Source organism: Maniola jurtina, chromosome 26 (assembly GCF_905333055.1).
Source record: "Maniola jurtina chromosome 26, ilManJurt1.1, whole genome shotgun sequence".
Lineage (NCBI taxonomy): Eukaryota > Metazoa > Arthropoda > Insecta > Lepidoptera > Nymphalidae > Maniola > Maniola jurtina.
In genome coordinates, this window is record NC_060054.1 from 7,083,773 (window position 1) to 7,102,195 (window position 18,423).

The window sequence follows — 18,423 nt, forward strand, 5'->3', positions numbered from 1 at the left end:
TTAATATGGGATTTCAACTGAAAACGAAGCGATTATATTTTCTTACTTATATTATTATTTTCTTATATTGACTAGATGAGCCAACCTAGACACTCAGAGAATACTTGATTGAGAGTACAAAGCAGGAGTGCGAAGGAAATGTGCTCACTTCGCTTGCGACATTATTCTATATGTTTGCTAATTTTCCGGCGGGTTAAAACTCTTTCTAAATGAAACAAATCTATTTTTGATATCATTTATTGGGTAATTTTTCTCAAACAATTCCTGACTTTATTGTGGTGGTAATCCATACAATAGCAAGAAACAAATATTGCCATGTGCTTAGCCATATTGTTCACATAAAAAAATATTACCGCACCGGCGTATGTGCGATAATACAACATTACCGCACATATGCGATAATAAAATATTACCGCACCGGCATATGTGCGATAATACAATATTACCGCACGCTCTGTAGAAGACCATTTGTGCGGAAATATGTTTTCATCAGGTTATAATATTACTTTGATGTATTTCATCCTACCAACTTATCAATAGGTTATATTATTTTATAGTACAATGTATGAAGGCTAAGCCAGATCCGGCGCCCACAGCTTGAAGGTCCTGTCGTAGGAACACGTAGCTATGTATTTGTTGTCCATCGAAATGTCCGTGCTCATTACCTGGAAATAACAAATATAGTGTTATTTTCGGGAGAGGAAAAGGGATGGCGATAGCTTATACCCTGCATTCATTATGATTTTCCGGGATAAAAAGTAGCCTATATTCTTATTGTTCCGGAAAATCAAAGTTCCCACCAGATCTTTATAAAACCTATTTCCACGTAGACCATAAGACGAAAAATAAATGTTGCCATATACTTGTCAAGCAGTAATATTATATTATTGCACTTGTGCGGAAATGGCCACTTTGCAGAACAGCGGTGTAATAAGAGCCGATTTATGAGATTTATTGAAAACTTGTATACCTTATTGTCATGACCAGATAGTGTCCGTAAAGGATGCCAGGCGGGGTTCGACCACAGTTTAGCACTTTTGTCGTACGATGACGTCAGCAGGAAGTGACCGTGGCTCTTTTGATATCTTACATCTGAAAATTAAAATTTATACATTTTTTATATTTTATTTTTACCAGGAATTTGTAACAATAAAGAGAAAAAGAAAGAAAAAGTGGACAGGGAAGCACTTATCTCTATAAGAGATCTCTACCAGTGACCCTTGGCAGTGCGAGAGGTTGTAAAGGAAGTAGTATTTAATGTTTCTGTGCTCGTTTTTCTCACGTTCACGCATCGTTCATCGACTGTGTTTGTACAATTCATTGCATTGATGTTTTTCACTTTGTACAATTGTTGTTATCACCTGGGGGAAGGTTTTAGATAGCACCATCAACGTTCAATAGTCGCATTTGCATTGCATGCTGGGCATTAGCTATTCTAATATCATAAAAAAAAACTAATATAATTTCATTACGGTACGGTAAATTTGAAAATGTTTACAAAAAATATTCCCGAAAACATAGTTTCGTTTGTGATTGGTTGGTGGCTCAAAATGGTTTACGCCCATTGAGATTTTTGTCTCTATCATTTGTATGGGATTACATAACAGAGAGAGCCCTATACCAACTTCTTTCCATGGATAGAGTATAATTTGGACTTCGTCTGCGATGGCGTTTGCTGGCGCGCGTGCAGTTCTTGTTTGGAGTGTTTTTTTTTTGTTAAGAGTGGCTGGTTTTTGTGTTAGTTGGTGTTTTTTGGTGGTGGAACTGACTGGGAAGCGCTCTAAAGGGGCGCCGCGCGTATGTCGGCGGGCGCCGGCGCAGACGGAGTCCATACTTGTATAAATTCAATAACTTGAAAATATCACAAACTTGACATTGGTTAATCGGAGTAAAGCCAGATTAAAAGAAAAAAAAAAAAGAGTATAATCTATAAAAAAAAATGGAGGATGAAAATGGACTCACCGCTGAGTAAGTGTGTGTGTGCTGGAATGGTGTATATCGGCGCTCGTCTCCTGAGGTCCCAGATTTTAGCCTGAAGCCAAACAAACGGTTAATTCACAAAAACTATAAGCTCGGTTTAAACTGACGTTAAATACTTGTACTTTAGGATTCCATACCCGAAGAGTGCTAAAGGGACTTTATTACTATGTCTCCGCTGTCCGTCCGTTCGTTAGCGAGCTGTACCTCATGAACCGTAATAGGTAGAGAGTTGGAAATTTCATGGTGTAATTTTGCTGTCGTTATAGTAAGAATATTTTATTTTTATTATCAAAACTAAAAAAATTTAAGTGTTATTTCTGGTACGATTGTACGGAACCCTTCGTGTGTAAGTCCGACTTGCACTTGGCCAGTTTTTTTAAAGTTTCTTGAACTGTAAAGTCGATATCAGTCAGTCAGTTTCAAAAAATTACCTGATGGTCAGCCGCGGCGGTGGCCAGTTGGTGACCTGCTGGGGCCCAATCCGCCCCCAACACGGGGCCTAAATGACCCTCAAGGAACATCACACATCGTCCCGTCCTCAAGTCCCAAACGCGACCGAAAGCGTCCATACCCCTAAAATTAAATAAATAATAGTTAATTATGTTACTAGGGCGCAAAGTCGAAAATTTTGCTCGCTTTTCACGGCCCATCCGACTAATTTTGGCTTAAGATACAGAGATAGCTTTCATCCCAGAGAAGGACATACAGGCTACTTTTATCCCGGAAAATGAAAGACACAGGATTTTTAAAAACCCAAATCCACGAGGACGAAGTCACGGGCATCATCTGGTTTAAAATAAATTTGAAATTATACTATTTTAGGGTAAATTATTACAAAGAGGTATTTTGGGGTCATAAACCTTACCCGGTGACCGCTAAAGATCCATCTCCCTGAAACGCGATGCTGTATACTGGCTTCGCGTGACCCTCTTGATGTAGGACTTCAGTCTCTAGAATTGAATAGAATAGAATAGAATACATTTTTATTCAAATAAACAACAAAGACAATAAGATGTATAAAATACTAGAGGATGCCCGCGACTTCGCCCGCGCGGCTTTCGTTTTTTCCAATCCTGTGGGAACTCTTAGATTTTCCGGGATAAAAAGTAGCCTATGTCCTTCCCTTGGATGAATCCCAAGTCTGTACCAAATTTCATTCAAATCGAATCAGCGGTTGGGCCGTGAAAACGTAGTAGACAGACAGACAGACAGACAGACAGACAGACAGACAGACAGACAGACAGACAGACAGACAGACAGACAGACAGACGGACACACTTTCGCATTTATAATATTAGTATGGATTCATAATTTTAGAGTGCTTATAGTATATTATTCCAACATCATTGGAATAAAAAAATTCGCGAAAAGTGTGAGTCAGACTCGCGCACCAATATTAGAGTATTTTTTAGATATTTTACACGATTCTCTAAAAAATCTGGAAAACTATTCTCTAAAATTCAATTTCTATAAAATCTGTTTTTGAATGTACAGGTAAAGCCCTTTCATATGATACCCCACTTGGTAAGTTATCTTACTATAAAAATTGAGACATATTTTAATTTATTTTTAATGATGTAGCCACAAATTCGCGGTTTTCAGATTTATTCCTATACTTGTTCTATAAGACCTACCTGCCTGCCTTTCATGATTCTAAGTCAACCCTATAGGTTTTCTTGACAGACACGACAGACAGAGACAACAAAGTGATCCTATAAGGGTTCCTTTTTTCCTTCTGAGGTAAGGAACTCTAAAAAAGCGAAATATACTTTAAACATCGATGTATATGGATTAGCCTTTCCCATACAATTCCGTCCGCAAAAATACGCTTGAATCTTACGTCATCGTCATTGACAAAGTCAAGAGATTTTTGCAATTTCTCTTGACTTTTTGAGCGCGTTTTTTATCTTCGAAGGGCCCATCCATATACATCGCTGACTTTAAAGTAGGACAGTGAAAATTAGCTATAAAAATACCGTTAACCTACAATCTAATGAGGAATTTAATGATTATTGTAACAACATATTTTTTTTACTCTTTATCAAAATCCAACATGTTTCAATTAGCATAGTAATTGTCACCGTGTTGTTTTGGGTTAGTTTTCAGAATTAACGGGTAATTTGATAATTGTAATCTTACGACATGAACACTTACATAACTTAGTTATTTAATTGTATGTAAGTAAATAATTATTATCTTGTCCCACATTTGTTACATTAAATTTTATCAATAATTTACATATTTACTATTAGAGGATGCCCGCGACTTCGTCCACGTGGATTTTTTTTTTTTTTATTCACTATAGGCAAGCGCTTGACCACAATCACACCTGATGGAAAGTGATGATGTGGTCTAATGTGGGATGGGTCTAGGTTTTGAAAGATCCCGTGGGAACTGTTTGATTATTATCTGGGTTTAAAAGTTGCCTATGTCAATAACAGGGATGCTAGCTACCTCGGTAATTTCATATAAATCGGTTAAGCGAATGGGTCTTTACGAATCTCTGATTTTCCGGGATAAAAAATTAGTCCTTCCCCGGGATTTAAGCTACTCTGTACCAAATTTCCTCAAAATCGGTTAAACTGTTGGATCGTGAAAAGCTAGTAGACTGACAGACAGACACACTGTCGCATTTATAATATTAGTATGGATTTAAATATTCATTATCTTCACACATCGTAATGCTCAAGACACATTGTCTATCTATCTGTCGAGAAAACCTATAGGGTACTTCCCGTTGACCTAGAGTCATGAAATTTGGCAGGTAGGTAGGCCTTATAGAACAAGTAAAGGTAAATTTATGGTTACAGTGCAGAAAAATAATTAAAATGTGTTTCAATTTTCAAAGTAGGCAAGATAATTATACCAAGTGGGGTATCATATGAAAGGGCTTTACCTGTACATCCTAAAACAGATTTTTATTTACTTTTATGCATAATAGTTTTTGTCTTTTGATTTATCGTGCAAGTTTTCGGGGAAAAATACCCGATTACGGAACCCTCGGTGCGCGAGTCTAACTCGCACTTGGCCGGTTTTTGTTTAAATCATACTTATACAAGGAACCAAAAGGTTAATTTGCTAACCAAACCAAACCAAAGAAATCTGTATGGTGCAACATGCAGCATGCGACATGCACCGCCCGCCCTCCCACTGATAAACAAGCAGGAAAAGCCAGCCACCAAGCAAGCCACACGCACCACCGCCACGCAGCACCACACAAATCCCAACACCACTCGACGCGCGTTTCGGCCCGACACCGGAGCATCCTCAGGAGATGTCAACCTTACAATGCCTAATTGCAAAGACTTTGCACCGCCCGCCCTCCCACTGATAAACATGCAGGAAAAGCCAGTCACCAAGCAAGCCACACGTACCACCACCACGCAGCACCACACAAATCCCAACACCACTCGACGCGCGTTTCGCCCCGACACCGAAGCATCCTCAGGAGATGTAGACCTTACAATGCCTAATTGCAAAGACTTTGCACCGCCCGCCCTCCCACTGATAAACATGCAGGAAAAGCCAGTCACCAAGCAAGCCACACGTACCACCACCACGCAGCACCACACAAATCCCAACACCACTCGACGCGCGTTTCGCCCCGACACCGAAGCATCCTCAGGAGATGTAGACCTTACAATGCCTAATTGCAAAGACTTTGCACCGCCCGCCCTCCCACTGATAAACATGCAGGAAAAGCCAGTCACCAAGCAAGCCACACGTACCACCACCACGCAGCACCACACAAATCCCAACACCACTCGACGCGCGTTTCGCCCCGACACCGAAGCATCCTCAGGAGATGTAGACCTTACAATGCCTAATTGCAACGTCAAAGAAAGCATGTCGCATGCTGCATGTTGCACCATACAGATTTCTTTGGTTTGGCGGATTATTGCAAGTTAAGCTTTTGGTTCCATGTATATCATGGACTTCCGCAAAATAACGCCTGCTTCTATACTACACTAGCTGATGCCCGCGACTTCGTCCGCGTGGATTTAGGTTTTTTAAAATCCCGCGGGAACTCTTTGATTTTCCAGGATAAAAAGTAGCCTATGTGCTAATCCAGGATATTATCTATCTCCATTCTCAATTTCAGCCAAATCCGTCTAGTAGTTTTTGCGTGAAGGAGTAACAAACATACGCACACACAAACACACACACACATACAAACTTTCACTTTTATAATATTAGTGTGATTTAATCGTACTATCTCTATCCACGGAACGAAGTTAGTATAAGGCTCTCTCTATTATATAATGTACTAGCTGACGCCCGCGACTTCGTCCGCGTGGATTTAGGTTTTTCGAAATCCCTCGGGAACTCTTTGATTTTCCGGGATAAAAAGTATCCTATGTGCTAATCCAGGATACTATCTATCTCCATTCCGAATTTCAGCCAAATCCGTCCAGTGGTTTTTGCGTGAAGGAGTATCAAACATACACACACACACACACACACATACAAACTTTCACTTTTATAATATTAGTGTGATTTAATCGTACTATCCCTATCCACGGAACGAAGTTAGTATAAGGCTCTCTCTATTATATAATGTATGGGTTGATAGTGATGGATAACAGCTATCACTCACTTGTCTCCAGGTCCCATAGCCTCCAGGAGTTGTCGAAGACGGTGGTGGCCAGGAATCGCCCGGACGGGTGGAACTCAACCCGGGACACCCGTCTGGGCTCGTGCCCACTCAACGACGCTAGTGGCGAATCACTGTAAAGAAAAAACACCCGGTCAAGTGCGAGTCGGACTAGCACACGAATAGTTCCGCACCAGCGTACAAGATATAACACCATTTTTTTTTTTTAATTTTGCAGCAAAACATTTGTTTAGGATGGCATGTAGAAATCTTAGAAGTAACACCCACATTTTGCAAATAAGGTTAGGTTTAAAGATATTTATTCTCATAAAGACAAAGAAAAGTCATTCACTTGAGAACTTAACTCTAAGAATACACTATTCGCCATTTTATTGCATAAATAAATAGAACTCATTCAATGCATTTTTAAAACAATTTTGTATTTGTATTTGTATTTGTAAGTAATTGTTAATAGTATGTAGATATAATTTTAAGTGTTAGAATAATATAGAAAGGACCTACCGGAGCTACATGGTCGCACTAGTGAACGCATCGGCGGTTACCCTGGTGCTGCAAATGTTCATGGGCGACGGTAATCACTCAACATCAGGTGACCCGCCTGGTCTGTTACTCGCTATTTTTTTTGGTTCCGTACCTCAAAAGGAAAAACAGGAACCCTTATAGGATCAGTTTGTTGTCTGTCTGTCTGTCAAGAAACCTATAGGGTACTTCCCGTTGACCTAGAATCATGGGTAGGTAGGTAGATCTTATAGTACATTTTTTTAAATCCAGTTTAGGTGCTCAGGTATCGTAAAATACTACTCACCTTCACTCCACTCCACACAGGTCATAGTTAAAGAGCTGGAGAGTGACATACCCGACTGGAAAATCAGAAATCCAACAGGATAAAAGAAAACCAAATCTAGGTACGCGTGGGCCCTAAGAAGCTTAGTTAAAAAAATTACTTATTTGGGAGATCGGATGTGACTTACGTTTTGAAGTTCCACAGATGGACGGAACCGTCGTAGGCGCAAGACGCCATCTGACAGGACTCTGACACTTCCTCTGTAGTGTCCATCACTTCTGTTGACTCATCTTCTTTTTTTTCCTTCTCTTGTTCTATCTAGAGAGAGAAGAGATGAGAAGATTATTACATACTAGCTTATGCCCGCGACGGGACCGACGAAAACGTTTCAGTTTTGTCTGGTGGGAGGCTTCGGCCGTGGCTAGTTACCACCACATCGGCAAAGCCGCCAAGCGATTAAGCGTTCCAGTACGATACCGTGTAGAATCCAAAGGAGTAAGGGTTTAATGAAAACTGCCATACCCCTTCCAGGTTAGTCCGCTTCCATCTTAGATTGCATCATCACTTACCACCAGGTGAGATTGCAGTAAAGGGCTAACTTGTATCTAAATAAAATAAAATAAAGTGAGGAAACCAACCCAGAGAGAAGATGCCCGCGACTTCGCACGCGTGAACTGCACAAACAACCCCCATTTTACCCCCTTAGGGCTTGAATTATCAAAAACCCTTTCTTAGCGGATGGTTACGTCATAATAGCTATCTGCATGCCAAATTTCACCCCGATCCGTCCTGTAGTTTAACCTGTGCGTAAATAGAACAATCGTGACAAGAATGGATATGATAAGGAATGAATATATAAGGGGAAGTTTAAAAGTAGCACCAGTGGTAGAAAAAATGAGGAGTAATAGGCTGGCATGGTATGGGCATGTAATGCGGAGGGAAGAGAGTCATATCACTAGAAGAATGTTAAATATGCATGTGGATGGAGAAAAGAGAAGAGGACGACCAAAGAAAAGGTGGATGGATTGCGTGAAAGAGGATATACGTATAAAAGGGGTAGATGATAAGTTGATGGATGACAGAAGAGAGTGGAAGAGGAAGACATGTTGTGCCAACCCCACGTAGCATGGGATAAGGGCTGGAAGAAGAAGAAGAAGTCCGTCAAGAGTTCAAGAGTTCAAGAGTTTTTTTTATTTGCTGAAACATTTTTTACAGTAAGATCTTATTAAGTAGTACTACATATTGTCCAGTAGAAATGTTTCACCTTATATAATCAGGCATGCAAAACTGTTCTTTGAATTCATTAAACTAAATTACATTATTACATTAAATATATCACATGTCAAATTATAATTATTACCTTATTATTATTTTAGTAAGTCAACCAATAAATAATATTATAGCAAATAGTATAATCACATCAAGTCAATAAATACAATATCAAATAGGTAACTAAGATATTTTAAAATTATAATTTTATTCATTCTTTATAATCAAAAAAATCATTTACAGTGTAGAATGTTTTCGCGCTGAGCCATTCATACAATTTTCTTTTAAATGGTCCCAGAGGTAATGATTTGATGTGATTTGGCAATTTATTGAAAACTTTAATGCACATTCCAGTGAAATTTTTTGTATACATTGCCGTTCTAGGGACACAATTCAAAACCAACCTATTAGGATTCCTCGTAGGATAAGAGCGAACATTATACGCTTTAGTGAAAAGATCATTATGCTTCTTAATAAAGACACAAATATCAAATAAATATAAACATGGCAGAGTTAACAAATTAAGTTTTTTGAAAAGTGGTTTGCAGCTATCTATTGGTGCGGCACCACACATTGCTCGGACGCATTTCTTTTGGGCAATGAATGCTCTATTAATGTAACTCCCATTACCCCAGAACATCAAACCATATCTAAGACTAGAGGCCACGTACGCATGATACACTTCCAGCCTAGTTTTCATATCTACTATGTTCCTTAGCCGTCGCAGGACAAAACAAAACTTATTGACCCTTTCAGCAACCTTACCGATCTGCTCATTCCATGTTAGATTTGTATCCACGTATATTCCTAAAAACTTGATTACGTTCACTGATTCTAAATTAATGTCATCATAATGTATGTCTAATAAGGCGGGTAGATTTTTATTAAATTGAACATATTTGGTTTTGGATAAGTTTATTTGAAGATTATTAGTGTCAAGCCAATTTATAATTGATTTAATTGTCAAATTAATTTCATTCTCATGGAATTTGACACCAGAAATATTTTCGGTGGATACGACTATTGCGATATCATCAGCGAATAATACTGTTTTATATATTGTGGCTTCAGTGATGTCATTGATGTAGAGAAGAAAAAGAAAGGGGCCTAATATGCTCCCTTGCGGAACCCCAAAGTTATTGTGCTTGAATTCTGATTGGAATTCTTTAAGTTCCCTGTCAACAATCCTTTTAATTATAACTGATTGTGTACGATTGGATAGGTAAGATTCAATCCATTGAAGCACCAGTCCCCTTATACCTACATTTTCCAACTTTGACAGTAATATGTCATGACTCACAAAATCAAAGGCCTTAGATAAATCAAAAAATAGGCCTGATGTGAACTTTTTTAAATCTACTTTTTTAAGGACTTCACTTATTAAAGAGAAAATCGCAAGCGTTGTGGATTTATCTTTTTGGAACCCGTACTGTTGTGGTCTTATTATGTTGAATTTATTACAAAAACAGAGTAATCGCTTTAGCATACATTTCTCTAATATTTTTGAGAAGATAGGGATAAGGGTAATAGGTCTATAATTTCCTATGTCTTTATGATTTCCTTTTTTGTATATAGGTTTGATAATGGATAGTTTTAGAATATCTGGAAAACATCCAGATTCGTATGATAAATTTATCAAGTGAGTTAAAACCGGGACAATGTAATTTTTTGAAGCTTTTACTATTTTAGTGCTTATTTCGTCGTACCCTTCTGCTGTAGTATTTTTTAGTGATAGTATTTCCTTTTCTACTTCACTGTAAGTCATTGGCTCTATGTACATAGATTGAGCTATACTATTAAGTTTACTAGGCATAAAGTTATTGGATTTATCTGATTTAATATTTGTCAATTCTATAAAGTAGTCGTTAAATGTTTGTGCTATTTTCATAGGTTCGTTAATAATTTCTTTTTTACTCATAATACTGTCAATAAAATCATAATTCTTAGTGTTTGTTACTTCATCTTTAACAATATTCCAAGACGTTTTACACTTGTTTTTACTGTTATGTATCCTTCGTCTATTTGTCAGCTGTTGTGCATTATAAATACACCTCTTTAAAGTATTTGAAAAAAATTTATACTTATCTTTATATTGCTTATTTTTTCTGTTTTTGTAATATGATAAACGTAACTTTCTTTTAGATTTACAACTAACTCTAAGACCTCGTGTGATCCACTTTTTCTTGTTGTTTGTTGTATCAATTTTGATCCTAATTTTTGGAAAACACAGGTTGTAAAAGAGGCTAAATAGTTCATGAAACTTGTTAAAAGCAATGTTAAAATCAATTTCTTCAAATACTTCAGAAAAGGTAAGATTTTTAATAGAATTGTTGAACTTTTCTACGTTTTCTTTGCTGTAGTCTCTTTTGTAGATAAAATATTTTTTATTATTAGAATAATTAGATTTTATTGGGTAGCTGATCATCTGAGCTGTTTCATGATCTGAAAGGCTAAGATGGAGGATCGAAGAAGTCGCATTAGTTATATTGCTCATGATCAGATCAATGCACGATCACGTCAGTCACCTTTTCCTTTTATATATTGAAGATTGATATTGCTATAGCAATAAGGCCGCCTTTGCACATTCTATTATAGTTTCTTCTAATTTTTTCTTATACATTTGTGTGTGCAGTAAAATTTTCCGAATAAAATAAATATAAGTTTACCTTCTGCCTCCAATGTGGTGGTAGAACTGCTTGAGGGTGGAAGTTGGCAGCGCTGACGTTGCAAGTATGACCTTTCAGGGTCTGCAACGGTATACAGTCTGGTACAGACCAGACCTTCACTAGACCAGACCTGGAGGGGGATAAAATCTCTCAATTCAATTCAATTTTGTTAGGGTTCCGTACGTCAAAAGGAAAAAAGGAACCCTTATAGGATCATTTCACTGAATGTGTCTGTCTGTCTGTCTATCTATCTATCTGTCTGCCTGTTTGTCTGTCTGTCCGTCCGTCCGTCCGTCGTCTCTGCAAAGAAAACCTATAGGGTACTTCCGGCTGACCTACAAACACGAAATTTGGTAAAATAATAATCACAATGATGGACTTTGTCTGTGATGGCGTTTGCTGGCGCGCGTGCTGTGCTTGTTTGGAGTGTTTTTTTTGTTAAGAGTGGCTGGTTTTTGTTTGGTGTTTTTTGGTGGTGGAACTGACTGGGAAGCGCTCTAAAGGGGCGCCGCGCGTATGTCGGCGGGCGCCGGCGCAGACGGAGTCCATACTTGTATAAATTCAATAACTTGAAAATATCACAAACTTGACATTGGCTAATCAGGGTAAAGCCAGATTTAAAGAAAAAAAAAATAAAAAATAATAATAATCACTGATAAATATTTAATTTGAAAATTGACTCACCAACTAGATGTGATCAGCATTTGACTGTCGCTGCTGAATCTGCAGAAACTGATGGGTCTTGTATCACCAATCTGAAAAAAAGCTTCTCTTTTAACCGACTTCAATAAAGGAGGAGGTTCTTATTTCGACTGTATGTTTTTTAGCCTTACAACGCGGCATTTCCGGTGCGAGGTCGCGATTCCAGCACCTTGGAACCCCAACGTCTGTAGGCTTTTAGGGTTCTGTACCTCAAAAGGAAAAACGGAAACCTTATATGATCACTTTGTTGTCTGTCTGTCTGTCCGTCTGTCGTGTCTATCCAGAAAATCTATAGGGTATTTCCCGTTGACCTAGAACCATGAATTTGTGGTTACATCATTAAAAAAAATGTGGTCAAACATGTGGTCAAACAAATAATAATTAATATGTATTTTCAATTTTCAAAGTAAGATAACTATCCAAGTGGGGTATCATACGAAAGGGCTTTGCCTGTACATTCTAAAACAGATTTTTATTAATTTTTATGCATAATAGTTTTGATTTATCCCACAAATTGTCGGAACAAATACCCGAGTACAGGACCCTCGGTGCGCGAGTCCAACTCGCACTTTGCCGGTTTTTCTTTTGAGGTATGGAACCCTAAAAAATACCCTTTCATAACATAAGTCAAAGTCAAAATCATTTTTTCAAAGTAGGTACAATTAAGGTAGGTTACAAGTGTAAAACACCCCCGACAAGTGAGGGTTACAGTAACTAGAAAAGAGCTGATAACTTTCAAACGGCTGAACCGATTTTCTTGGATCATAGCTAAAACACTCGATCAAGCCACCTTTCAAACAAAAAACAAACTAAATTAAAATCGGTTCATTAGTTTAGGAGCTACGATGCCACAGACAGATACACAGATATACACGTCAAACATATAACACCCCTCTTTTTGGGTTGGGGGTAAAAAAAATAGGCTTTAGTTACCTGACTGCAGTATATGGACATAGCGGAGGCCTTTCTCTGAGACTCCTGCTTGGCCGCCGCCCGGACACTGCCCGCCAGTTGCAACTCTTCACGGGCTTTCATTAACCTGGTGAAGATAAAAAGACATCATCCTCAACCCATGACCGGCTCACTACAGAGCACAGGTTTCCTGGCAGAGTGAGAAGGGACCATAGACAGCTACTTTTTTCAAAAGGAAAAACGGAACCCTTATAAGATCACATTGTTGTCTATCTGTCTGTCCATCTGTCGTGTCTGTCGAGAAAATCTAAATGGTACTTCCCATTGACCTAGACCAAGGGTCTTGTTATCAGTCTGTCTGTCTGCCTGTATCTATCTGTCCGTCCGTCCGTCGTGTCTGTCAGGAAAACCTCGGGGCTTCGCGACTGATGCCGACATATTGTAAGGGTCATCACACATTTACTAAAGCATTTTTAGGGTTCCTAGGGTTCGTATCTCGAAAGGAAAAAAGGAACCCTTATAGGATCACTTCGTTGTCTGTCTGTCTGTCAAGAAACCTATAGGGTACTTCCCGTTAACCTAGAATCATGTGGTAGGTAGGTAGGTCTTATAGCACAAGTACAGGAATAAATCTGAAAACCGCTTTGTGGTTACATCATTTAAAAAAATTTAAAATGTGTTTCAATTTTCAAAGTAAGATAACTATACCAAGTGGGGTATCATATGAAAGGGCTTTACATATACATTCTAAAACCGATTTTTATTTATTTTTATGTATGATAGTTTTTGATTTATCATGCAAAATGTTGGAAAAAATACCCGAGTACGGAACCCTCGGTGCGCGAGTCTGACTCGCACTTGGCCGGTTTTTATAAACTTACCTCCTTTTGGCCCTAGGCAGGGAATATCTTGCTATGAAGAGTCTAGCATCCCTTAATTGTGGGGGACCTTCGTGGTACCAGGTTCCCTCCCGTCCTCTATCTCTCTCTATCCTGGCTTCTTCCTCTTCTAACTTCTTGTGGATCGCATCTTCGCCAAGGCTAAAAAAAGGTAGAGAAAATCTTAAATTCATTCTGTTTCATCAAAAAAGGTTTAGGCGAATTTTTTTTATATTTTTTAATCAGAGACAAGTGAGCCCTTGATTGCAATCTCACCTAGTGGTAAGTGATGATGCAGTCTAAGTTGGAAGAGGGCTAACCTGGAAGGGGTATGGCAGTTTTTATCAAACAAAACATTTTAAATAGAACTAGAAAGATTTTATACATAACTAGCTTGCAGTGGCGAAGGGTGCAGATCTGAAAAAGGGAAGCCGGAGCAAAAAAAGATCTGACCTAACAGAATATCAGAATATCATAATTAATAGGTAAACGAATGTATATCATAATAATCACCCTTAAAAACAAAATATTAAAATAGTAGTATAAATAAAAATTTTAATTTGGAGGTACGATAAGCCGGTGAGCATCGGCTTATGAACCATATTTAGCTGACCTGTCAGAGAGACGAATTCGTATTCGTTCCGGGGCCACTTTAATTGGTGGTTCCATATTGGCGACCCGTAGAGTGAGACAGACTTAGTTCGCTTCATAAGGAAATGAAGGAGATGGAATACTAAGTAGTAAGCCGGGATGGTTACGGGTTATCGAAGCTATTTTCTATTGATGATAGATTTTCCCTGACACTTGTAAATTTTTAGGCGTCAAATTTGGTACGGTAGCATCATTCACTCTGGTAGCCTGCATGATAATAATCGAACTTTTGCCCTACATTTGTCACTAAGTACGTAGTGAGTGCTTATGTTATATTTTGCGAATTCTTAAAGGGAAGCCGATTGGAATCGGGTTACATGGACATTTCGCCACTGCTAGCTTGTGTCCACAACTTCATCCGCATGTACTGCACAAATTTCAAGCCCCTATTTTACCCCTTTAAGGATTTAATTTTCAGAAATCCCTTCTTAGTAGATTTCTACATATAATAGCTATCTTCATGCCTTTCACCCCAATCGGTCCAGAACTTTGTGCCCTGTGTTGACGGATCAGTCAGTCAGTCAGCTTATACTTTTATATATTTAGATAGAAATAGAAGATTCAGGTTTTTAAAAATCTTGTGAGAACTTTAATTTTTCGGTAAAAGTAGAAAAAAAGATTTATGTTTTACTAGCTGACGCCCGCGACTTCGTCCGCGTGGATTTAGGTTTTTCGAAATCCCGTGGGAACTCTTTGGTTTTCCGGGATAAAAAGTAGCCTATGTGCTAATACAGGATATTATCTATCTCCATTCCGAATTTCAGCCAAATCCGTCCAGTAGTTTTTGCGTGAAGGAGTAACAAACATACACACACACACACACACACACACACACACACACACACACACACACACACACACACACACACACACACACACACACACACACACACAAACTTTCGCCTTTATAATATTAGTGTGAAGTGTGATAGTGTGATGTGATTTTTTAAAGCTATACCACACTTTACCAGTTCTACCTATAGGTTAGGTTATCCTGATTCCTCTAATAAAGTCAAAAGTCTTAAGCGTTAAAGTCAAAAGACCTCAAGCAGAAATAAATAGTAACATGTTTTTTCTTCTTTTTTTGGTAGTTTGAACTTACTAGCTGAGTAGATCCCTCAATCTCACTCTCCGTTCAGCTGGTCCTTCTCCAAACAGGCACACTGGCTCACCCAACTGTCGGAGACTCCTACGAACCTAGAAAGGCAATGTTACTCGTGATCGACAAGCCAGTCTTAAAAACCACTATCCCAGACAATTTTTTAATCCTAGAGACCGAAATAACAACTAGAAATGACAAAATTAAAAATTATGATATGATATGACCAGCTTAACAAAAATAGTGCTGCCCTCATTGTTCCAGTTCAGATAAAAATCATTGATAAAATAATATTTCGTGCATAAACCTACGATATGTGTATTTGACAGACCTAAAAAATAAAGTAACTAACAAAAAATCACAAAAAATAATTCACCTAAGGAATTTTTCAGTAGTATGTAAAACTCATAAATTAAGAATCAGCCAATACTTATTTCATTTAAATCACAAAAAAAAAATATTTTCAACACAATTTTTTGGTTAACTAGCTGATATCCGCGACTTCGTTTGCGTGGATGTAGGTTTTTTAAAATTCCTGTGGGAACTCTTTGATTTTCCGGGATAAAAATTAGCCTATGTGCTAATCCAGGGTATAATCTATCTGCACTCTAAATTTCAGCCCAATCCGTCCAGTAGTTTTTGCGTGAAGGAGTAACAAACATACACACACACAAAACACACAAACAAACTTTCTCCTTTATAATATTAGTGTGATATTAATCGCATCACATCACTATCAAAGAGCCATAAAAAACAAGCAACACATGAAACATCATTTTGGTCTACCCGATTAATAAATTGACTATAGGTCCTACAATCAAGATCACAACACCTGGTGCAGCTCCGCGCCATAAAATAAAATTAACCTAACTTAACTTAACAAAATCACAACACCTGGTGCAGCTCCGCGCCATAAAATAAAATTAACCTAACTTAACTTAACAAAATCACAACACCTGGTGCAGCTCCGCGCCATAAAATAAAATTAACCTAACTTAACTTAACAAAATCACAACACCTGGTGCAGCTCCGCGCCATAAAATAAAATTAACCTAACTTAACTTAACAAAATCACAACACCTGGTGCAGCTCCGCGCCATAAAATAAAATTAACCTAACTTAACTTAACAAAATCACAACTTGATTGTACCTCATCATCGTCAGTAGAAACATTTAGCTGGCGAGCTTTGCGTCTGCGTTCAAACTCCTCCAGCAGAGCCTTTTTGTCTCTGGACATTTCTTCTTCCAGCTCCATGTATTCTGGAAACATTGGGAGAGTAAAGTGACAGCCATACATACAGCCTTTCATCATCATCATTATCAACCGATGCCCACAGCTGGACATAGGTCTCTGGGAACAAACCCCACAAACCACAGTATTGCACCACCACCATCCAACGGCTCCGGTTACTCAATTGATGTCATCTGTTCACTAATGGGAAAGGGGGGTCTCCCTTGTATGCTCTTATAGGGTGCCTTCTCCAGTACCACTATTTGACAGTTCAATTTGATCATAATATTACATTTTTCTTTAAAATAGTGCAATTACTTTTATAATCTACTAGACTAGATGATGTCTGCGACTTCATCCATGAGGATATACAGTAGAGCCTCGATAATCCGTACTCTGAATAATCCGAACGCCGCTGTAATCCGAACTGCCGACTGCCCCTCTCTCTCCCTTACCGTGACCGCTGATCTTATATTTTGTTACGCAAGAGACTGAAGAGTCTGGGAATGACGAGTCTTTTGTTGACAATACTTCAGCTTTAAACGTCAAGAAAATTCCTCATTCACAAGCTATTTCAGCACTGAATACTTGTTTAGATTGGGCTGATGAAAATGACTTGTCTTTATCCGAAAAGATGATGCTGCGTAATTTGAGGGACAAAGCCTTTTTTTGGTCAATAAATAGAACCCGCCAAACTAAAATTGATGACTTTATGAATAAGTAACGTATTTTGTGGTTTAAATATGTGTTTTATAGTACCTGAATAAATATTTTTTGTCAAAATATATTTGCATTTTTTTAACATACTGTAATCCGAACGCTCCGTGAGTCCGAACAGGGGTTATTTTTTGGTAGTTCGGATTATCGAGGCTCTACTGTAGTTTTTAAAAATCTCTTTGATTTTCCAGGACAGAACATAAACTATGTTTCTAACCATACCCAAGATGTAAGCTAACTCTGCACCACTTTTTGTCAAAATCTATTAAACAGGCGGTAAAATGCTAGCAAATAGATAGACACACTTTCACAATAATAACATTAGTATGGATTGTTGATTTGTATTGTTGTATGGATTGATCATACAATATTGCATGCGCGTAGACAGAATTTGTTTTCATTAGATTGAGGAGTACAATAGCTGTTATGCTTATGGGTAAGCAACAGTAACTACAGCAGTGGGGATATTACCCAAAACTTACCACTAGAAATCTGAATGTCCCCAAGTTCTCTTCCACCATCTTCCACTCCTTCCTTGGCGGCTGCAGCCAGGGCCGCCAGCCGAGCCTTCTCCTGCTCCTCAAGTGATCCATAATGTACATGCTTCGGTTTCTTCACCAATATAACATCATCATCATCAGACATTTTGAGGTTAATTTTTGATTTTTAATACGCTATAATAGTTTATTGTGTTTCACTATACCATTACACAGAGTGAAATTTATACAGGGTATTTATCTTATTGTGTGTTAAATGGGTTAGGTATAGTACCTATAAAAATTATGAGTTTTTCTTTTCCCAAGGTACATACAAACAACGCAGGAACCAAATTAACGTTTCATTTGACGTGAACGAAAGGGTTTTCAGTATAAATATCACATAAGAATAGTAAAACAATAATATTAGCAATTAATGATGA

The 18,423-nt window shown here is 38.1% G+C and overlaps 1 protein-coding gene across 1 annotated transcript; it reads right to left on the bottom strand.

Annotated features, from left to right (window-relative positions):
• Positions 1 to 221: 221 nt before the first annotated feature.
• Positions 222 to 18,354, bottom strand: LOC123878789 (U4/U6 small nuclear ribonucleoprotein Prp4). Its single transcript, XM_045926112.1, has 14 exons — positions 17,987 to 18,354; positions 16,707 to 16,816; positions 15,560 to 15,654; positions 13,810 to 13,968; positions 12,950 to 13,055; positions 11,999 to 12,069; positions 11,315 to 11,444; positions 7,567 to 7,697; positions 6,578 to 6,708; positions 2,846 to 2,930; positions 2,412 to 2,553; positions 1,963 to 2,032; positions 971 to 1,092; positions 222 to 665 (listed from the first exon to the last, which is right to left on the bottom strand). Exons 1-14 carry the CDS (start codon positions 18,147 to 18,149, stop codon positions 573 to 575), a joined length of 1,608 nt encoding a protein of 535 aa, XP_045782068.1. The 5' UTR covers positions 18,150 to 18,354; the 3' UTR covers positions 222 to 572.
• Between the last annotated feature and the right edge of the window lie 69 nt (positions 18,355 to 18,423).

Excerpts from the sequence above, each read along its gene's own strand:
- LOC123878789 (XM_045926112.1), bottom strand. The coding sequence starts at position 18,149 with ATGTCTGATGATGATGATGTTATATTGGTGAAGAAACCGAAGCATGTA. Across the intron at positions 16,817-17,986 it reads GGACATTCAGATTTCTAGTG|AATACATGGAGCTGGAAGAA; the intron begins GTAAGTTTTGGG and ends CAATGTTTCCAG. Across the intron at positions 11,445-11,998 it reads ATGCTGATCACATCTAGTTG|GTCTGGTCTAGTGAAGGTCT; the intron begins GTGAGTCAATTT and ends ATCCCCCTCCAG.